The sequence below is a fragment of the Tiliqua scincoides genome, chromosome 16, assembly GCF_035046505.1.
Source record: "Tiliqua scincoides isolate rTilSci1 chromosome 16, rTilSci1.hap2, whole genome shotgun sequence".
NCBI lineage: Eukaryota > Metazoa > Chordata > Lepidosauria > Squamata > Scincidae > Tiliqua > Tiliqua scincoides.
In genome coordinates, this window is record NC_089836.1 from 2,549,002 (window position 1) to 2,570,914 (window position 21,913).

The following is a 21,913-nucleotide window of genomic DNA, read 5'->3' on the forward strand; positions in this document are numbered from 1 at the left end:
GCAGAGGCTGGCAGCGAGGCGGCACCACGCCTGCACAGCTGGGGGGGGGCGGTGTCCTCATTCAAAGCGGCGGAGGTGGTTGTACAGCGACTGCACGTAGGTGAAGACACACATGGGGTCCGGCTTCCGGCCCATCAGCAGCATGTCCTCCACTTCGATCAGGCGGTCACAGCTGGCCATTTTCCTAGAAGGGAGGCAGGCAGCTGAAGGGCTGTGGCTAGGGAGGCCTCACAGGAAGCAGCTGTGGGGGCCTCATGGGTCCTGACTTCTGAGGGCGTGGGGGCATGTGCCCCTCTCCCTACCCCAGGGGCACTTGTGGCCGTGTCCTTTCAGGTGCATTTTGTCATGCCTGCACCAGAGGGCGACCTGGCTCTCCCCTGGAGTCTTGTATGCGCCCCTCCCAGAAGCCAGCTCCAGCGAAGGAGCTTGCCCTAGTCCTGGCCCCAGCCAGGCTGTCCTTACTCTGCAGTGGTGAAGGCCAGCTCAAAGTTTTCTTTGCGCTGGGCTGGGTCCAGCGTGTCATAGTCAAAGGCTTCAGGGAAGAAGGAGTGTACCAGTGCACAGAAGCCCATCCCGTCACTCCAGCTGGAGGAAAAGTTCTGCAGGTCGATGTGCTGTGGAGGGCGGTGGGGAAAGGGGGCACAACAAGTCAGGCTCACTGAGTCCACAAGCAGCAGGCCATTGGATGCCCCCCCCAAACCCGAACAGAGCAGGAAGGTGCAAGACCTGCCCCCCCCCCCGGATTCTGATGGCAGCCCAGCAGTGGCCGTTTGTCAAAAGCAGCTCTGCTCCACAAGCCCCGGGACACCCCCTCCGAGGAGCTGTGAGGTGCTTGGTACTGAATATCAGTGTGGGGCTGGAAGGGGGGGCATTATCTACCTTGTAGCCAATAGTTTTGGACCGGCACCACTCCAGGAGGATTTGCTTGATGCTGCTGGCACTGGCAACGCCAAAACTTTGGGATCTCTTCAGCTTGGCTCGTGCCTCGCCTTTCCCCCTGGACCAAGGAACAGGGGCTGAGCGACTGAACCTCGCCCAACCCTCCATGCAAGGAGTCCAGACTGACAGGGCTCGGCAGAAGAGATGCAGCCACACCCGGCCGGCCTTTCACTCAGGATGCGCTTCTGCCCCTTCTGCTCTGGTCCCTAGAAAGCAGCATCAGCAAAGCCATCTCTGCTGCAGGGACACCCTTCAACTGTGCCTCAAATGCCAGATGAGGAGGGAGCCCAAGCTCTAGTGCAGGGATCTAGTGCCTTCCACTGCCCACCCAGGGTCCTGAAGCAGATGCTCTGCGATGGGGAGAAACTCCGCAAGAGGGCCCAGGCAGGGAAGGATGGAGCAAGCATGTTCCCCACCTGCTGTGCTCTGTGCCTAGTCTCCCCCCCCCCACTGGGCCTGGGGGCAACATACTTCCCACTGTCCGGCTCCAGCTTCTCAAAGAGGGCCTTCCTGGCTTGGGTTCCGGAGGCCCGAGGCAGCGTCTGAGACCGCACCAGCTCCCTCCGTTTCTCTACTTGCCGGTGGACGGTAGGAGGCGGGGAGTGGGACTTGGGAGCCATGTGGAGCTGGCTGTCTGCGACACTGTCAAAACAAAGCAGAGTCAGTAAAGTCAGTCATCCTGGAATGCAAGAGTTGGAAAGGGCCATCTAGTCTGCCCCCTGCAGGCAACTGCTGCCACAGTGGCCAGATAGCCTCCAATGAGGGAGCGCCCACAATGCACGCTGTTCCAGTGCCAGACAGCCCTTGAAGTCAGGAAGTGCTTCCTCATTTCTGGATGTCTCCTTACCACAGTCCAATCCACTGGTCCTAGTCGTGCCCCCAGGAACCAGCAGGACTGGGGTGAGCCTGGCCCTCCTGCATGGCAGCCCTGCAGGCCTTTGAAGATGGCTGTCATGGCCCTTCTTCTCCAGACCCAGCACACCAAGCCCCTTCAACAGCTCCTGGCAGGACTCGGCTCCCAGGCCTCCCCACGCCTCCTTCGCCACCCTCCTCTGAACCTGCTCCAGCTGAGCAATGCTCTCCTCCAAGCAGGGTGCCCCGAACGGGATGCAGGAAGCTAAGCGAGGTCTGGCTGGTGCAGAACGCAGCAAAATCATGCGCTGGCCTCTGCCGCTGCTCAGGCAGCCCAGCAGGTGCTGGCCGTCGCTGCAGCTGTGTCACACTGCTGGCTCACTTTGAGCCTGTGGTCCACTAAGGCAGCAACCCAATGCACACTTTCCTGGAAGCAAGCCCCCTGCCCCCAGGGGTAGTGGAATTCCTCTCTGAGTAGATACGGATAGGACTGCATGTGAGACACCAAGACCTTAGCAGTGTCGCTGCCAAACTGGGAGTCCTTCATCCTGTACTGCTCCATAGGTACAAGAAAAGAGGCACCCTCTTCCACGAGAACTGAAGACAGCTCCACATTAACCTACTGGCCAAGCAGTGTCAATTCACATGGGCTCACCTCCTGCTTGCCTGGCCTCCACCTGCGGTCTCACAGCTCAGGATCGACACTGACTTGGTGATGGAAGAGAATTTTTCTGTGCAGAAAATGAAACAGATATTAATTCTCTCCCAGGGGACCCTTCTGCAGCTTCACTCCAGCAGGGAGGTCGAGGGATTCTGCAGGGCTCCGCGTTTCGTTGGCCTCAGGCCAAGGACCAGTCCACAGCTGAGGTGCAAGAGGAAAGGAGCATGGAAAAGATAGACAGCTCAGTCCAGAGCACCGCCAAGATGTGGCTTTTCCATCTGGTCTTCTGCTACCCCAGGACCACCTGAAGAGCCCAGTGGCTGGATCCGACCACAGTGGGGCCCATTTCCCACTGTACCCAACCGGCTGCCCCAGTGGGAATCCCACAAGTAGGGCAGGAAGCCCACACCCTGCTGCTGCCGCTTCCCACAGCAGGTAGTCACAGATGCCTTGTCCCAGACCGTGGTGATTGCATTTCACTGTCAGAGCCACTTGGCGCCAACTGCCGGGCCCTGCAAATTTGCCTCATCCCATTTAGCCTGTGGCTATCCCTTCTGGTAGCAGTCCCATCAGTTAATTGCACCTTGCACAGTGCCACTCCCTGAGTGAAAGACAAGAGTGTGACAAGAGGTCCAGGCCAGGTAAAACAGTCACTTCAGTTGGCACCTGCAAAGGCATGGCAAGTGGTCTGAGTCTCTCAGCTCCTCCAGAGTGGAGCACAAGTTCACTCCATCACACAGCCACAGCCAGGAAAGGGAGCCCTCTTCCGAGAGGCTGTCTTACCAGAGGTGCTGGTGGTGTTCACAGATGAACCTGTGGTCCAGCTCTTCATGACTGGGAGAGAAAAGAGAGGCCTCAGACTTCTTAACACAAACCAAAGAATCAAAGATTGTCAGGCAGGCAGAAGGTTGCCTGGGGGGGGGGCACCAGGGAGACGCATGTCTCTGTCCTTGGGCTCCCTTCAGCCTCTTTGTGTGGTTTGAGGGGGGAAGGAAGAAAAGACTCCTGCGAGAAGCTGGAGCATGCTCTCCCCATTGCTGGGTACACAGTTTTCCAAGGGTCCCAGCCTGTGCAAGGTCCCCCCCTCCACCTAATCAGCCCCTGCAGCTGTAGGAGCCCTCCAGGGCCCCCCAATGGCCCAGAGACAGGTGGCATGCAGGGCATCTGGCTGGGCTTACCTGCTTGACTCGATGTTTTTGACAGTATCTCGCTACTGCTGGGACTTTGTTCCTGTGGCCCACTTGGGGCATTTGGCACAGTTGGCGAGAGAGGGGAGCCAGCACTGGTCTCTCCCAAAAAGGCTTCCGACACTCTGGTGACGGCAGTCACTGGAAGGTGGGGCATCCGCAGGGACACTGCCGGAGCGTGGGCCTCCAGGGGAGAACGGGGCCGGTGCTGGGAGGGGGCTGTTTCCGGAGGGAGCCTGGCTGGGCCTGGGGCACAGTAGAGCAGAGTGAGACAAAGCCTCCAGGACCCACTCCAGGGGCTTGGCTGCGTCTGCAATGGTGTGCTGCTTTTTCAAGTGCACTTCCGGTTCTAGCTTCACTCATTGGGCATGGGTGGGGGGCTGTCACTCAAGGGAACTTGCAGCAGTTTTTCGTTACCAAAGATTAGGACTGCAGCCAACAGCAGCACAACAATGCGCAACTGAGAAGTGCCCCAGGGAAGAGACCTGCCCGCCTCACGCGCAACTTGTTCCAAGCCAGAGGTTTGGCTCTGGGCCAGGGAACGGGACTGCCTGGAGACAGTTCCAGAGCAGGCCGAGTGCCCTACTGCAGCATCTCCAGAGATGCCCCCGGACCCGCTGCGTGGGGCCTGTACAAGGTCTCACATGACAATTGTGATGGGGCAGGTGGGAAGAAGGTGCAAATGCTGCGTACCACTTTTGTACACTGGCCTTCTTGTCCCCACGCTGCAGGTGGGGGCAGGAAGCCCGAGGCTGGAGGTCACAGCTCACCCACGGAGCTGAGGGTCAAGCCAGGGAGGTTTTGACTGGCCACTCGACCTCAGAGCTGCTCAGCTACACGTCACTGATTTGGCCGGAGAGTGTCTCACAAAACCCTGCGAGGCTCTTTGTTTGGCTGCCCACGAGAGCGTTTTCCCTGGAAGGCCTTTTGCCAAGCTGTGAGGGTTTGCCTGGGCTGCTTGCCAGCCTTCCACTGACAAGACGATGTACTGCAAAGGCAGGTGTCATTCTGGCAGTTGAGAAAGAAGCCCATCCCAAGCCTGCTCCCTGCAGCAAGGAAGCAGCCCCATTTCACTCCTGGCAGGCACCATGCAACAACCGTGAGAACCTGGACAGGCATCAGCCCAAGGCTTGGAAGGGCCAAGACAGGGCACAGCGGGAAGGTGCTTGCCAGTCATGCTGGCATTCTTACCTCCAGGCAGCTGGTGTCCATTTTCAACCAAGGCTGAATCAGAGGCTCTTCTGCCCTTGGAATCGCTGAGAGCCTCCAAGTCCGCACTCTGCAAAAGTGACAGGAGGACGGGGGGAGGGGGAGGGGAGAGGAGGGTTACAAGCACTGACCTTTCACAGCTATTCTTGAAGAAGTTGCATGGACCTTCAAACCCACCTTTGCCCATCAAAAAGGAAAGACAACTGTGTGTGAGCTGTTGGGAAACTACAACATTCCCTCAAATGCAATGAAAAGTTGCAAAAGTACTGCAGAGCCTGATGGCACCTGGGCAGGTGTGGGAGCAGACCCTCGAGCACCTGTCCAGAAAGGGAGGTATGACTGCCAAGATCCAGCTTGGCTGTGTCAAGAACAGGCCTTGCCAGGCAAAGCGTGTCTCCTTGTGTGACAGAGACTAGCTGGGGGCGGGGAAACGAGTGGACATAAGAATCTGAATGTTGGCAGTGCACTTCTGGGGTTTAGGCTGGATGATGCTGCTGTTGGGTGGGTCTACCGGCTGGCTTGTGGACTGGTTCATAGCACTTGAGGATACCTGGAGGGATCAGAGTCATGAAGTCTCCCGAGACTTGCTGCAGGGTGTGGATGTTGCGAGGCTTGGCATGCCAACCTCGTGAGGTAAGAAGTTAGAAGGCAGTGGGGCACGGGACGAGGGGAAAGGAGAGGGAAGTGAGAGGCTTAAGAGTGGAGGTGCAGGGAACAGATGGACAAGGCCGGGCAGGAGGGGGGAGCTGATGGGCTATGTACCTGTGTGAGAATTACACCCAGCCACCCATTCCTGGCACACTGGGGGGAAAATTGCTGGTCCCCAGGCCAGATGGCTTGAGGAGCACTTTCCTAGAGGATAAGAACAGGACCTAAGAGGATCTTGACTGGGTGGAGAGCAGGGCAAACACACACAAAGTGAACTTCAACATCATAAAGTTCTGCAGTTGGGTAAGAGAAATCAGAAGCACGCATATCAGACTGGGGACACATCGTTGCCTATGTGTGAAAAGCATTTTAGCAGACAACAAGCTAGATGTGACGGCAGCGCGATGCCGCAGCAAACAAGGCAAATGTGATGCTAGGTTGCATAAACAGAAGCAAAGTATCCAGGCTGCAAGAAGTCATGGTGCTACTTTAGCCAGACCCCACCGAGAATGTGGGGTCCAGTTCTTGGCACTGCAGTTTAAGAGGGATACTGAGGATCTGGAGCTAGCTGCTCAAGAGGAGAGCAGCTGGGGTGAGGGGCCCTGTAGGCTGTAGTTTGGAGATGAGACAGTTAAGAGGGGACACGATAACTATAAATATCCGAGAGGCTGTCATGTGGAGGATGCAGTGGGTTTGTTTTCAGTTGCTCTGGAAGGTTGGACCAGGACAAATGGGCTTGGATTACACGACAGATTTTGATTAAATGCAAGGAAGAATGCAATGGTGGCAAGAACTCTCCAGCAGTGGAACAGGCTGCCTTGGAAGGTGCAGGACTCTCCCCCACCAGAAGTCTTCAAGCAGAGGCTGGACCTCTACCACCATAGCTGCAGACAGCCTGCACTGGGCCAGTCCCTTCAATGTCCCAATGAAAAGGTTTTCAGGAGGACACGGGCAGAGCATTCATCTCGGGCAATGAATGCATGAGGAGCTTGCTCTGCGGCCATGCCACTCACAGCTGCATCTGACAGAAAGCGGAGCTGCCCAGAAGTCATGTGCCCTCTCCAAAAGAGGCTGGGCCGAGTTTGGGAGTTGCACCCAGAGCCAGATCGATTTGGAGATGCACAGTGAGGACTGCCCGGAATCCAAGGGGGTTGTCCTACAGGAAAGGGTTGTCCCCTTTCCTTTCCTGGTTCTGCAGAAGCAGAACCAGGCATTCCTTCCCTGCACCACAGCACCACCAAGGCTGCTGGTCAGAAGAAGGAACTGCAGGCACTTCCAACAGCAACTGCCAGCCAGCCAGCCAGCCAACCCAGTGCCAGCTCTCCAGACCCAGAGAGCTGGGAGAACCTGATGCAGCTATAATTTCTTACGCTTATGCCTTCTTTCCCGCTTGGCCTGGTGGCCCACAGTCATAAAAGTGGGATAACAATATACTAGGTGAGGATATTTTGGAAGGGGACAGAGAGGATGTGGATGAAACGCCTCTCAGGTATAGGCCTGAAATCTGTTGCAGCTGCCTCCCTGCTCCCTACAGCCTATGTGGTTCCTGCTGCCTGGCCTCCCAAAAGAAGAGCATCGCTAGCTTCTGCTATGCATCTTTGACACACAGCTTCCTAAGGACAATGCTGTGCATCTCTGGCAGAGCTGGAATGCGAACCCAGATGGTAAACAGTCTCATCAAAGATAAAGTCTTGGAACATACAGAAGAACAAGCCTGGCAGAGGGAGAGCCAGCACAGCTTCTGCAAGGGTTAAGTCTTGCCTCACAAATCCTTTTGAATTCTTTGAAAAGCTCAATAGGTATGTGGATGTGGGTGAACCCATGGGTATTTCATATCTGGACTTTTAGAAGGCATTTGACATGCTCCATCACCAAAGGCTGCTGAGAAAACTCCACAGTCAGGAAATAAGAGGACAGGTCCCCTCAAGGATTAGGAACTGGTTCAAGAACAGGAAACAGAGAGTGGGTGTCAATGGGCAATTTTCACAATGGAAAGTGTTGTGTGCCCCAAGGATCTGTCCTGGGACCGGTGCTTTTCAACATGTTCATAAATGCCCTGGAGTTGGGGATAAACAATGAGATGGCCAAGTTTGAGGTGACACTAACCTTTCCAGGTGGTGAAGTCCAGAAGGGATTGTGAAGAGCTACAAAAGGCTCACTCTAGAAACGTGCAGCAAAATAGCAGATGCACTTCAAACTAAGTAAGTATAAAGTAAAGCACATTGGGGCAATAAAAATATCAAAATTTCACATATATGTTGATGGGTTCTGAGCTGTCTATGATGAATCAGGCTAGAGATCTAGTGTGATCCAGTGAGCGGTGACTGTGACGAAGGCCAATTCCATGTTTGAGATAATCAAAAAAGGGACTGAGAATAAAACAGCAAATATAATGCCATTGTACAAATAGATGGCAAGGTCACACCTGGAGTATTGCATATAGTTCTGGTTGCCACATCTCAAAAAGGATATAGTGGAATTAGAAAAGGTGCAGAAGAGAGTGACCAAAATGATTGCTGGGCTGGAGCACCTCCCTTACGAGGAAAGGCTGCAGCGTTCAGGGCTCTTCAGTCTAGAAAAAATGCACCTGAGAGGGCACATGATTGTGATGTAAAAAATTATACATGGGCTGGATGAAAGGATGTTCTCTTCCCTCTCCTACAACACCAGAACCAGAGGACATCCACTAAAATTAAGTGGTGTTAGAACAGAGAAAAGACAGTATTTCTTTACCCAGCAAATAATCTGTGGAACTCCTTGCCACAGGATGCAGCGATGGCACCTGGAAAGGGGATCGGACAGATTTATGGAAGAAAAATCCTTCACAGGATACAAGTCATAAGTTCTAGAGCAGGGGTGTCCAAAGTTTTTGGCAGGAGGGCCACATCATCTCTCTGACACTGTGTTGGGGGCCGGGGGGAAAAAAATTAATTTACATTTAAAATTTGAATAAGTTTACATAAATGAATATATTAAAGATGAACTTATATGAATGAATGAAGGTCTTGCAATAGCTCAAGGCCTATAAAAGGCCTTGAACAAAGCAAGGCTGGCCTTTCCTTTGCTGCTGCTACTGTATCACAGACGTGAAACAGCAAGCAGTGGAAGGAGCCCTTATCCCACAGCTCACGTGAGAGGTCAAACAGTCACACTGAAAGCAGTTGCGATGGGCCAGTGCGGGCTCCAGCAAATCTCTGGAGGACCAGAGGCTCACTGGAGACTGGGGGCTCTCTGAGGGCTGCATTGGGAGTCCTCGAGGGCCGCAAGTGGCCCCAGGGCCGGAGTTTGGGCACCCCTGTTCTAGAGGGAGCCTATCTCTAAATACCAGGTGCAAGGAAGTGGAGACAGGATGCAGGCATCTGATGGGCCACTGTGAGATCCAGGAAGCTGAGCGAGATGGGCCTTGGACCAGATCCAGCAGGGCTCTCCTGTTATTGTGCAAAACCACCTGGTAGTGGTTTTGCACACGGCCAGGTAGAGATTTGCAAAAATGGAAATGGGCTGCAAAGGTGTCATGACAAGCCGCAGCCCCACCCTGTTCTGCACTGCTCAGAGCTCCCCAGGAATCCCAGCAAGTTCTGGGCACCCCATCTTAAGGAGGAGAATGGGAAGCTGGAGCAGGTTCAGAGAAGGGTAGTGAAGATGGCGGGGAGCCTGGAAACAGAATCCTGTGGGGAACATTATAAGAACTGGCTATGTTTAGCCTGGAAAAGAGGCAAGGAGAGAGACGACAGCTGTCTTCAAGTGTCTGAAGGACTGTCATGTGGAAGAGGACTTGAGGACAGGACTGAAGCCACTGGACTGAACTTCGGGGAAGGAAATTTAGCTTGGACACAAGGAAGTCTTGTGACTCACTGTCCGGCATTGGAACAGCCTCCCTCATGAAGCTGTGGGCTCTGCTTCACTGGAGGTTTCCAAGCAGAGGCTGGACGGCTACCTGTCAGGGACGCTGTAGCAGTTGCCTGCACTGAGCAGGGGGCTGGACTAGATGACCTCTAAGATACCTTCTAACTCTAGTATTCTATGATCCCAAGGATTCCTGTTCTGTTCAAAGGCATATTTGCAAGCACCTGAGAAAAGCAAAGTGCAGCAGCATTGCATTCCAGAAAATGCCAACCTCTAAATTGAGTGCCTGCCTGTGCTGGAAGAGCTTGACAGTGAACCAACCCTAGAAGAACTTCACGTGGCCCTGGACTCCCTTGCCTTTGGCAAGGCACCTGGAAAAGACAGCATCCCTGCTGAAGTCCTAAAATGCTGCAAAGAGATCATCGTCACTGAGCTGCATGAAATCCTCTGTCTCTGCTGGAGAGAAGGTGGAGTACCTCAAGACATGAGGGATGCAAACATCATCACGCTGTACAAGAACAAAGGTGACGGGTGACTGCAACAACTACCGCGGCATCTCTCTCCTTAGCGTTGTAGGAAAGCTGTTTGCCCGAGTTGTACTAAAGAGGCTCCAGGTACTTGCAGAGAGCGTCTATCCAGAATCGCAGTGTGGATTCCGAGCCAACAGGTCCACCACTGATATGGTATTCTCCCTTAGACAACTGCAGGAGAAATGCAGGGAACAACGACAGCCACTCTTTATAGCCTTCATAGATCTCACAAAGGCTTTCGACCTGGTCGGCAGAGACGGCCTCTTCAAGATTCTCCCCAAGATTGGATGTCCACCCAGGCTCCTCAGCATCATCAGATCTTTCCACAAGGACATGAAGGGCACTGTTGTCTTCGATGGCTCCACATCAGACCCTTTTGACATCTGAAGCGGAGTGAAGCAGGGCTGTGTTCTTGCACCAACCTTGTTTGGGATTTTCTTTGCTATCCTGCTGAAGCAGGCCTTTGGAACTGCAACAGAAGGCATCTATCTCCGGACCAGATCAGATGGAAAGCTCTTCAACCTCTCCAGACTGAGAGCAAAATCCAAAGTCCAGCTGAAATGTCTGCGTGACTTCCTCTTTGCCGACGATGCAGCTGTCACTACCCACTCTGCCAAAGATCTCCAGCAGCTCATGGATCGTTTTAGCAAGGCCTGCCAAGATTTTGGACTGACAATCAGCCTGAAGAAAACACAGGTCATGGTTCAGGATGTGAACTCACCTCCCTGCATTACAATCTCTGAGCATGAACTGGAGGTTGTCTATGACTTTGTGTACCTTGGCTCAACGATCTCCGACACGCATTCTCTCAATACCGAGCTAAACAAGCGCATCGGTAAAGCAGCTACCACGTTTTCCAGACTCACAAAGAGAGTCTGGTCCAACAAGAAGCTGACGGAACATACCAAGATCCAGGTCTACAGAGCTTGCGTCCTGAGTACACTTCTGTACTGCAGCGAGTCATGGACTCTTCGCTCACAACAGGAGAGGAAACTGAGCGCTTTCCAAATGCGCTGCCTCCGACGCATCCTCGGCATCACCTGGCAGGACAAAGTTCCAAACAACACAGTCCTGGAACGTGCTGGAATCCCTAGCATGTATTCACTGCTGAAACAGAGACGCCTGCGTTGGCTTGGTCATGTCGTGAGAATGGATGATGGCCGGATCCCAAAGGATCTCCTCTATGGAGAACTCGTGCAAGGAAAGCGCCCTACAGGTGGACCTCAGCTGCGATACAAGGACATATGCAAGAGGGATCTGAAGGCCTTAGGAGTGGACCTCAACAAGTGGAAACCCTGGCCTCTGAGCAGCCCGCTTGGAGGCAGGCTGTGCAGCATGGCCTTTCCCAATTTGAAGAGACACTTTGCCAACAGTCTGAGGCTAAGAGGCAAAGAAGGAAGGCCCATAGCCAGGGAGACAGGCCAGGGACAGACTGCACTTGCTCCCGGTGTGGAAGGGATTGTCACTCCCGGATTGGCCTTTTCAGCCACACTAGACGCTGTGCCAGAACCACCTTTCAGAGCGCGATACCATAGTCTTTCGAGACTGAAGGTTGCCAATACAAATACAAAATTCAGACTCGGAGTCTCGGGTGCAAACCTACAGGCACCACTTGGGATTTTGAATTGAAGACCTGATCTCCGCACTGGAAACACACATGCCTCCATGTCCTGTCACAGCTGGGTTTAGAGCGCCAACAGCAGGTGCCATCACAAGAAAGCGCCAAAGCCAGGCCTTCAACAACAGTCAGTGAGGGAGCCGGACACCAGCAGCTTCTCAAGACCAGTCGACAGCAGCCAGGGGCAGGGCAGGGCTGGCCTCAAGTTCAGCCCCTCGCATCCAAGGCAACTCTGTGTCTCCGAGCAGTGTGGGGCAGTGGTCAGAGGCATAAGGTCCAACCCCTGCTCAGCCATAAAGCTCCTTCTGGGTGCCCCACTGGGCCAGTCTCAGCCCAGCCAACCTCACAGGGTTGTTGCAGGAAGAAAGCTGAACGAGAACCATGGGCGCCATCCTGAGCTCCCTGGGGGAAAGGCGGGCAAGAAGAAAAGAGAGGCCTTTCCCAAAATTCAGGGCCCACTCAGGACAGACAGCCTGGGGTCCCCAAATCCCAGTGTGAAGGCACAAATTCATGCCAGATGCTCAGTCACACAGCCCCACAGGAAAGGTGGCCTGGCAACTGAGGGTGTGGGGGGGGGAGGGCTTCACACAAGTCTCAAAGCAGAGCACTGTCAAGCAAGGAAAGCAATGATAAACGGGCAGTGCCTCTGAGCATGTGCAGAATGCTTTCCTTTCAGTCAGAACACTATTCTCACCCCCACCTCAGGAAACCAGAGGGCAAAACTCCCACCCAGGGAAACTCTGGTTGGAGGCTCAAGAGCATCTGGGAACTGCCCTCCCCCTCAGAACACAAGGCACAGCTGCCGCAGTGAGCGCCTTCCATCCACGGAGAAAGCCAAACTCCAGGAGGCCCTGGCTGCCTGCCAAGAAGTGCCCCCAGTCCTTGGAAGGTCCTCCTGCAGGAGTCCAGCAGCCACAGCTGCCACCACTCTGAGCCCCTCCCCTCAAAAGCCACTCATTGTGCAGGTGGGGAAGGCCAGAGGATTCTCTGCTGCAGGTGTTGCTCCCTCCTCTGCCTGGGTGGCAACATGCAGCCAGCGGCCCTTAAGGGAGCTCCAGAAACCGTGGCCAGGCCCCAGCATGGTGGTGAAGCACGGAGCAGCTGCTGCCGCTGCTGCTGCAGGGAAGGGGAAGAGCCCCTGGCCACGAAGGCCACGAAGAGGCAGACTGCACTGGGGCAGGCCTCTGGAGCAGGCAGACTGCAGCTCTGCACAGGGAGGCACCCCAGGAAACGTTCCGCTTGTCAGGAGAGCAGCTGCTCCCCAAAGAGCCCTCTCAGCTCTCTGCTTCGGACCTGAAAGGGGAAGTTCTTCCATTTTGGGACAAAAGTACTCTGTATGTGCTCCAGAGGCACTCTCTCCTTTAGGGATTCCCAGATTTCAGCGCCCACAGGCCTTTCCAACAGAGCATTTAAGTGCCGCACTGGGGGCCTGTCTTGTTCCCAGCAGGGAAAGGGGGGCACAGTCACATTCCAAGAGCAGTCAGGAAGACTTCTGGGGGCAGCAGCCTCCCCACTGGGGCGACTATTGTCCACCACCAGCTCAGGCAAGGGACCCAGTCTGGCTTGATCGAGGTTGAGCAGAGGCTCCGAGCTCATGTGGTCAGTCAAGGGGCAGCCAACTGGAGGCCGAATGGCGCTGAAGGAGCCCCAGGGGACTCTCCATTGAACAGCCTGCCCGCCTTCCGTTTGGGAAGCAACACAGCCAGTGCTGCCTGGCCAAAGCCGCTCCTCTGGGAGAAGGACCAAATCTCCAAGCCAGAGCCCAAGCAATGAGGAGCCAATAAATAAAATAATAATAATAATAATAATAAACTTTATTTATATCCCGCCCTTCTCCCCGAAAGGGACCCAGGGCGGCAGTCACAGGTTCCATGCGGACTGGCACATGGGAAGGGCCTTGGCCCTGTTAGGATAGAGGCCCCAAAGGAGAAGGAGGCCTCTCCAGCCCTCTCGGTGACCCTCCCATGCCCCATTACCCCGTGGACCAAGCTGGGAGAGAATGCGGTAGAGGTGGGGAAACGATACCCCCCACTCCTGCTCCATCTGGCTTATACTGTATCAGTTCCAGCAAGTAGAAACCCATGTGACCAGGTTAAAGCCTTATTTGCTAATGGGATTCCCTGCCACAGGATGCGATTACAGAGAATCATATAATTGGAAGGGAACCATAAGATCATCTAGTCCACCCTGCCTGTAGTGGGAAATCCTCTTACAGCATCTCCAGCAGGTGCTTTTGTAGAGCATCTGCTTGAAGATCTCCCAGTTATAGCCACAAACTTAAGAAGGCTTTGGGAGGAAGGAAGCCGCTCTCAACCAGGCCAGTTGGTGCCTCCTTTCTGTGGAACATAAGGACAGAAAGGAACATAAGGAACATAAGGAAAGAAAGGAACATAAGGAACATTATGTTCCTTTCTAAGGAACATAAACTGTGGCAAAAGAAATGTAAGAAGGTGATACTGGAGGCCAAGCGAGACTATGAGGAACGCATGGCCAGCAACATTAAGGGGAATAATAAAAGCTTCTTCAAATATGTTAGAAGCAGGAAACCCGCCAGAGAAGTGGTTGGCCCTCTGGATGGTGAGGGAGGGAAAGGGGAGATAAAAGGAGACTTAGAGATGGCAGAGAAATTAAATGAGTTCTTTGCATCTGTCTTCACGGCAGAAGACCTTGGGCAGACCTTGGGCTGCCCGAACGGCCCCTCCTGACCGAGGAGTTAAGTCAGACAGAGGTTAAAAGAGAAGATGTTTCAGACCTCATTGATAAATTAAAGATCAATAAGTCACCGGGCCCTGATGGCATCCACCCAAGAGTTATTAAGGAATTGAAGAATGAAGTTGCAGACCTCTTGACTAAGGTATGCAACTTGTCCCTCAAAACGGCCATGGTGCCAGAAGATTGGAGGATAGCAAATGTCACGCCTATTTTTAAAAAGGGAAAGAGGGGGGACCCGGGAAACTATAGGCCGGTCAGCCTAACATCCATACCGGGTAAGATGGTGGAATGCCTCATCAAAGATAGGATCTCAAAACACATAGACGAACAGGCCTTGCTGAGGGAGAGTCAGCATGGCTTCTGTAAGGGTAAGTCTTGCCTCACGAACCTTATAGAATTCTTTGAAAAGGTCAACAGGCATGTGGATGCGGGAGAACCCGTGGACATTATATATCTGGACTTTCAGAAGGCGTTTGACACGGTCCCTCACCAAAGGCTACTGAAAAAACTCCACAGTCAGGGAATTAGAGGACAGGTCCTCTCGTGGATTGAGAACTGGTTGGAGGCCAGGAAGCAGAGAGTGGGTGTCAATGGGCAATTTTCACAATGGAGAGAGGTGAAAAGCGGTGTGCCCCAAGGATCTGTCTTGGGACCGGTGCTTTTCAACCTCTTCATAAATGACCTGGAGACAGGGTTGAGCAGTGAAGTGGCTAAGTTTGCAGACGACACCAAACTTTTCCGAGTGGTGAAGACCAGAAGTGATTGTGAGGTGCTCCAGAAGGATCTCTCCAGACTGGCAGAATGGGCAGCAAAATGGCAGATGCGCTTCAATGTCAGTAAGTGTAAAGTCATGCACATTGGGGCAAAAAATCAAAACTTTAGATATAGGCTGATGGGTTCTGAACTGTCTGTGACAGATCAGGAGAGAGATCTTGGGGTGGTGGTGGACAGGTCGATGAAAGTGTCGACCCAATGTGCGGCGGCAGTGAAGAAGGCCAATTCTATGCTTGGGATCATTAGGAAGGGTATTGAGAACAAAACGGCTAGTATTATAATGCTGTTGTACAAATCTATGGTAAGGCCACACTTGGAGTATTGTGTCCAGTTCTGGTCGCCGCATCTCAAAAAAGACATAGTGGAAATGGAAAAGGTGCAAAAGAGAGCGACTAAGATGATTACGGGGCTGGGGCACCTTCCTTACGAGGAAAGGCTGCGGTGTTTGGGCCTCTTCAGCCTAGAAAAGAGACGCCTGAGGGGGGACATGATTGAGACATACAAAATTATGCAGGGGATGGACAGAGTGGATAGGGAGATGCTCTTTACACTCTCACATAATACCAGAACCAGGGGACATCCACTAAAATTGAGTGTTGGGCGGGTTAGGACAGACAAAAGAAAATATTTCTTTACTCAGCGTGTGGTCGGTCTGTGGAACTCCTTGCCACAGGATGTGGTGATGGCGTCTAGCCTAGACGCTTTAAAAGGCGATTGGACAAGTTTCTGGAGGAAAAATCCATTATGGGGTACAAGCCATGATGTGTATGCGCAACCTCCTGATTTTAGAAATGGGTTATGTCAGAATGCCAGATGCAGGGGAGGGCACCAGGATGAGGTCTCTTGTTATCTGGTGTGCTCCCTGGGGCATTTGGTGGGCCGCTGTGAGATACAGGAAGCTGGACTAGATGGGCCTATGGCCTGATCCAGTGGGGTTGTTCTTATGTTTCTGCAACTACCACGTTGGGGGTGTGGATGGGGGGGGTGTCACTCACTGCTGTCCTGCCCTGTTTGAGGGCTTCCTGTTGGGGCACCTGACTGGTTCAGTCTCAGAACCTTTCTTGGCACATCACACACATACAGAACACAAACAGTCAATCTGCAGACTTGAAGAATAGCTGATTTCTTGAATGTTAGAAGATCCAACCCATTCTCTGATACTATTGACTGAGCTGCATATGTAAGGAGATGCTTTAGAAAAGCCCCCAAAGTCTCAGTGAAAGCCGGATCCTCAGTGACAACAAATTCTTCAGCTGAATATCGTCTGAACAGCCTGCCCACTTGTTCAAATAGGGGGCTGAGTATTTCTTAGCGGTTCAGAGCGGTTCGTCCCGCAAGTCTCTGTTCAGCTATTTAAAGGTCTGGCAGGTGGCTGGCCCTGAAACCCCCCACCCCCGCCACGCCTTGGAAAGCCACGACCTCGCCTCACCCTGCCTCCCAAGGGCTCCGTTACAGGTGCTCTGCACATGCTCAGAGTTTCCTGCTGCTGGAAATGTTTCCAATAGCGAGAAACTGAGCAGGCGCAGAGCGCTTTTCTCTCTCGCCCGCTGACCTGGGCTTGGGCAGCCAAGGGTCCCTGACCTCTTGGGGGGGGGGGGTAACCACACCAAAGGCCCGGATCTCAAGAGAGCAACGAGAAAGGACGCGGGCGGTCCGAGGAGCGCGGGGGCTGCCGGATCGCGCCCCCGCCCCTTCACTCTCGGCAGTTCCCTGCAAAGGCCCCTGCGCCCCCCCGTCGGCTCGGGCTCTCCCGCTGCCTGCCTGGAGAGCGGCGCCCCGCGCCCCTCCTGCCTCCTTGGGTCCCCGTCCCGATCCTCGCCGAGAGCGCCGCTCCGCCGACGGGACGAGGAGCCTCCCGGCGGAACGGCGGGCCGGGCCGGGGCGCGCTCACCTGGCTGGCGGCGTCCGGCTGCAGGCCGGCCGGGCGGCTCAGCGCGTCCAGCCGGCAGGCCAGGCGCTCGACGCGGGCGCGCAGCTGCTGGTTCTCCAGCTGGAGCTCGGCCAGGGAGCGCAGCACGTCCGCCTGGAAGGCCTGCACGTCGGCCTGGATCTCGCGCACGGCCCCGCGCAGCGTCTCCTCGTAGCGGCCCAGCGCCTCGCGCACCGTCGGGCCGCCCTCCATTGCGCCTCGCCCGCTCGCCCCGCAGCCGTCGGGCTTTTTATCGCCTCGACCCGCCCCGCCCCCGGCAGCAGCTGCGGCACGCCTGGCGGCCGGCCGAGCCCTGCAGGCACCTGCGCTCCGAGGGAAGCCCCTCGCTCGACGGGCCGCCCCTGCGCGCCCAGCTCCTCCCAGGCGGGGGGGGGGCGCCTGGCCGAGAGCCCGGGGGCGCGCGTGCCCGGCCCGTGTGCGGCCTCCGCGGCCCGAAGCGACGCCGCCGGGACCCTGCTACCGCGCGCCGGCCTGGGCGGCCGGCGACCGCGAACGGGGCTGGCGGGACGCCCGCAGGAGCTGCAGCCGCCGCTCCAGGCGCTGGGCGTCCGGCTGCAGGCCATGGGCCCCTCCTGGGCGTCGAGGCGGGAGCACACACTTTCCGGAGAGGAAGGGGGTGGGTCCCAAAAGCGAGGCTGCTGGGGTCGTTTGTGGCCTGGCCTCTGTCTTCCGGGGTGTCGGCTCTCTCAGCAGCGGACCTCCCCAGCCTCATATCGACATCCCACCACCAGAGTTCTGTGGCCCTCGCACCTGGAGAGGTCTCCCAGTGGAGGCGAAGCCGAGGACTCACACTCGCTGGGCCTGGCTGCAGCAGGGCTGTCCGGTCCCACCCTCTCAACCACAAGGATGGCACAGGAGATTCTGTCAAATGCCTTGTGGAAGTGTAGGTGTCCTCCGCCCACAGTGCCCTTGTGGGGGTGAGAGTCATCTGGCACAACTTGTCCTCGAAATCAACCCCTTGTTTCCTAAGTGCTCCGTAATGTAGTTTATTTAACAGTTTCAGACCAGCGTAAAAGTAACAGTACAGCTTTACAAACATATCGTATCATAACAGTCATAACCAATCTCAAGGGCAACTTAAAAGGAGCAGGAAAAAAATTGATCATATATTTCAACAGAATAATACTTTAAGATTAAACTATGATTTACTGTTCGTTAATAAATCTGTAAAACCCTGTTATGCGAAATTAATTTTTAAAATAAACTAAAGTCCATCAACATAATAAAAACATTCATCCAATTTATTCAATCAGGTAAATAAAGGAGCCTCACGTGTCAATAACTCCTGGGCTAAATAAGGAACGCATCATCTTTAGTCCCAACCCAGTATGTAGTGGTTGGGTTGGCATCCGATAGAAGCAAAGAGGTATAATTTTGACTCGTACGGCCTGATAATCTCTTCAATAATGGGGAGATAAGCTCAGCGCAGATGTCTTTATAAAAAGAGCATCTCAATAAGACATGTTCGATAGCCTCTATTTGCTCAGCACATGGGCAGAATCGCTCAGAATATGGTATTTTCTTATAACGGCCCTCCAATACCGCTGAGGGTAGCCCCCGACAGCGAGCTAGTGTAAAAGTTCATCTGTATTTTAGTACTTCTAATGATGAAGATAGGATACTGGAATAGCTAGATACCTGAGGTTCTCAGAAATATAAAATCCTCTTACGCTACTCAGGTCACTTTGGCGTTCACTATCTATGACCCTCTGACTAATAATTCTTCTGGCCTGCTCCATACCCAGGCTGAGTAGGGAGATCTGGGAGAGTCCTAGGGAGGTCAATTTTGACTCAGTTAATTGAATCCATTTGGGTTGAAAACTATCCTGGAAAATTAGTCCTAATTAGAAAATTAGGGCAAGACCATTGGAAGTCGAATGAAGCCTTAACCAGTAAGAGAATATTGTTATCCATACTCTGGCCTCTATCTTAATTTGCCCTGTCTCAAATCACAACATAGAGTTTGAGATACTTCTAGGCATCCCCAGTGCGGCCTGAAGAAACTTAGAGTGAACACGTTCTAAGGTTCTAATATTAGGTGCAGGCCCCAGTTGTGCCCCATATAATAACTGGGATAAAACTTTAGCTTGAAAAAGCTTGAGGGCTGCAGGAAAATATTGTCCTCCTTTGGCAGACATAAATTGTAGAATTGCTGAGGAACTTCTCTGTGCACTTAATGCTACCTGTTCCCCATGAGCGCTCCTCGAGCTGTTCGACTGGAATATTACACCCACATATTTAAAATGAGTTACTTGCTCTATTTTATGGTTTTCAATCCACCAAGAGTAGGTCTTTGGTCTCTTATAATTTTGGTTTTATGAAAATTAATTATCAGAGTTCTCTTTAAAGTTTAAAGCCAGGGCCCTCAGAGCTCATTTGAGACCAGTTGGGGTTCTAGAAAGTAATGCAGCATCATCAGCATATAGCAAGGTCGCTATATGCCTCCCTGCCATTTTAGGAGGAGCCTAAGTGCTCACTGACAGTCCACTTAATAACCTGTATCAGTATCTTTCTGGGTATTGACATCAGGCAGATTGGTCTGTACTTTCCTGGATCTTCGTTTTTCCCCTTTCTAAAGGCAGGAGCAACATTTGCTCATTTCCTGGCCCCTCACTGGTCCTCCAGGAGCCCTCAAAGATGGCAGGCAGTGACTCTGAGATCACACCTGAACGTTCCTCCACTGGGGTAGAATCCATCTGGTCTTGGAGACTTCTGCGCATTGCTAGTGAGGAGGTGTTCCCTTATCGTCTCTTCCCTCTTCCTGAACTGTGATTTCCCTGTCTCGTTAGCGCAGCTGTGGTGAGGTGGGGCCCCCTTCACCTTGTGGGATGCAAAGCAAGGACTGGGTGCCTCGGCCTCCTCTGTGTGGTCTGCTTCCCTGCATTGCCTCCTCTAAGCAGCAGGCCTTGCCCTTCCTTGGCCTTTGTCATTTTTCTTACATAGCCAAGAGAAAGAGAGATGTCGATGTCTCCTGCAAGCCTCTGTCCAGGGTGGGCTTTCTTTTCCTGGCACGGTCTCTGCAGGTGTGGACAACATCTGCACACAGCTCCTCTGCTGAGTGGCCCTCCTGCTTCTTGCAAACACTCTTCTTGCTTCTCAAATGTTCACAAAACTCTCTTTTTTGGTCTCCTAGTTCTTCCTCTCATAGAAACAGTTTGCCACGGTGTCTTGGACATTGTTCAAAATGCCCCACCTCTCTGGGATTCTCTTCTCCTTTAGAAGCCCTTGTCACAGAATGCTTCTTTCAGCCCAGTCCTGTAGTCCAGACAAGCCAGCACATCTCCAAGTGTGCCAGTACAACGACAACCCTGCTGGCACTGAAGTCTGCCTGCTGAAAGGCATGCCATAAGTGCCAGCACAATGCCAGAAAAATGCCATGTCGATGTAGTTTGGATGCTGGTGCAGTTCCACCAGCAGAGAGGAGATGGGGGGGGGAGCAGTTGTCAGGTGCCATGTCCTTACCTCCCCCCCCCCCCAGTTCGGACCATAAACAGGCTGCTGATGCTGCCCAAAAGGCACTCCGCCAGTGACAGAGCCAGCACAGGCAGGAGTAGTCTCCTAAGGAACTGTAGAGAGGAAGGGGAACAGACAGGTGGAGGCCAGAGACTCATGTGCTGGTGCAGGTGTGATGCCTGTGGACAGCCGTGATGCCCTATAGGAATCCCTAGAGGTCCCTATGGAAAGGGGCCATAATTTCTAAATCTTAGGATTGTAAGCAGCAAGTGGTTCCATTTTCAAGAAATCCCAGAGGGAGGAGAGGAATTTGCATCTTAAAATTGAAAAACAAGCCCCTTGACATTTAGCGTGCATTGCAGTGAAATAAGGCACTAGAATTTAATGTTGCCAGAGTTCATGGGAAGAGCCAGAGGTGGTCCAAATTGCCCTTTCAGTGTGATGGCCAGTCCCTTCCGTGTGCTGATGGATGGCACTTCACCACCGCCTTGGAAAGGGCAGCCATCAACACAAGGGCCATTTCCAGCCTCCTGCTCACACCCCCATCTTGTCAGAGGAGCATCACGCCATCTCAGAATGCGAACAAACAGAATGTTACGGGGGGGGGGCAAGCAGAGAAGACACAAACACCCCCAAAGATGGGTCCTGCTTTGGCCCCCCCCCCCCGTTTCAGAGGTGGCCTGCCGAGAGGGGTAGGAAGAATCTTATTCCAGCCTAGGTGAGCGACTTCTGTCTGAGTGGCCCCTGAGGTGGCTGGCACATAGGCTCCTTGCCCTCCGTGTGCCCAGAGTCCCCCTCCAGAGGAAATAGTTCTGTCCTTGGTGTGGAGGTCACAGAGACCCCAGGAGGACAATGGAACAGGTGGTGGGATTTGTCCCTGCCTGAAAACCCAGATATTGCCAGGGGTTAGGGCTTTCCAGGTGGTGGGTCCTGCTTTGTCGGGCCTGGACATCAAAAAAGAACATTTCCAGTGCTTGAGGCTGCAGATTGCAGGGGAAGCTGCCCCCCTTCCTGGATGGCCCCAGCCCCTTTCTCTGTAAGGGTGGAAGTGACTGGCAAGAACTGGAAGTAAGGATGAGCCCCTTTAGCCTTGGGAAGGGACAAGTGGGTGAGAATTCTCTCTCTCTCCCCCGCCCGTTGGGGGCAGTGATGGGTGTGTTGTGGCAAGCAGGCCACTCCCCACATGGGTCTCACTGCTGGCTGCCAGCATGTCCATATAGCTGGACCTTGTGATCCAAGCCAGGGAGTCTTCTGCCTGCAGCCAAGTCCTTGTTCTGTTTGAGCAGTGTCAGTCGGATGAGGGCTTCTGCCTTCCTGGGTCTGTTTTTCCTGCAGCAGCCGGAGGGCAGCTTTGGAGATAGAGCCTCCCAAGAGACCCTCCACTCCCCCCCCCCCGTGCCATGTGTGGGACCAGCCTGTTCTCTTCCCAGCATGCCCAGCAGCCCTCTGCTCCAGAGTCAATATTTACTGGAGGTTGCCATGTGCAACACCAGAAAGGTTACCGGGAACTCTGCCTGCAGAAAGTGGAGGAGGCATTTCAAAATCTCTCCCTGA

At 53.8% G+C, this 21,913-nt stretch overlaps 1 protein-coding gene across 3 annotated transcripts; it reads right to left on the minus strand.

Annotated features, from left to right (window-relative positions):
• Positions 1-6: 6 nt before the first annotated feature.
• SMTNL2 (smoothelin like 2) lies at positions 7-17,244 on the minus strand. 3 transcript variants are annotated; one of them, XM_066610732.1, is made up of 9 exons: positions 16,868-17,244; positions 4,831-4,918; positions 3,631-3,885; positions 3,236-3,286; positions 2,447-2,522; positions 1,411-1,581; positions 880-997; positions 463-614; positions 7-184 (listed from the first exon to the last, which is right to left on the minus strand). In XM_066610732.1, the coding sequence occupies exons 1-9, from the start codon at positions 17,096-17,098 to the stop codon at positions 58-60; spliced, it is 1,269 nt and encodes a 422-aa protein (XP_066466829.1). In that variant the 5' UTR covers positions 17,099-17,244; the 3' UTR covers positions 7-57. The 3 variants fall into 3 exon arrangements, with proteins under 3 accessions (XP_066466829.1, XP_066466830.1, XP_066466831.1); XM_066610733.1 differs by lacking the exon at positions 3,631-3,885; XM_066610734.1 differs by lacking the exons at positions 3,236-3,286; positions 3,631-3,885.
• Positions 17,245-21,913: the final 4,669 nt, after the last annotated feature.

What these genes read in the sequence shown, in the direction of transcription:
- SMTNL2 (XM_066610732.1), bottom strand. Translation starts at nt 17,098, where the DNA reads ATGGAGGGCGGCCCGACGGTGCGCGAGGCGCTGGGCCGCTACGAGGAG. An exon ending in TGGACACCAGCTGCCTGGAG is followed by an intron (nt 3,886 to 4,830) that starts GTAAGAATGCCA and finishes ACTGTGCCCCAG; the next exon opens with GCCCAGCCAGGCTCCCTCCG. An exon ending in CTGGAGCCGGACAGTGGGAA is followed by an intron (nt 998 to 1,410) that starts GTATGTTGCCCC and finishes TCCTTGGTCCAG; the next exon opens with GGGGAAAGGCGAGGCACGAG.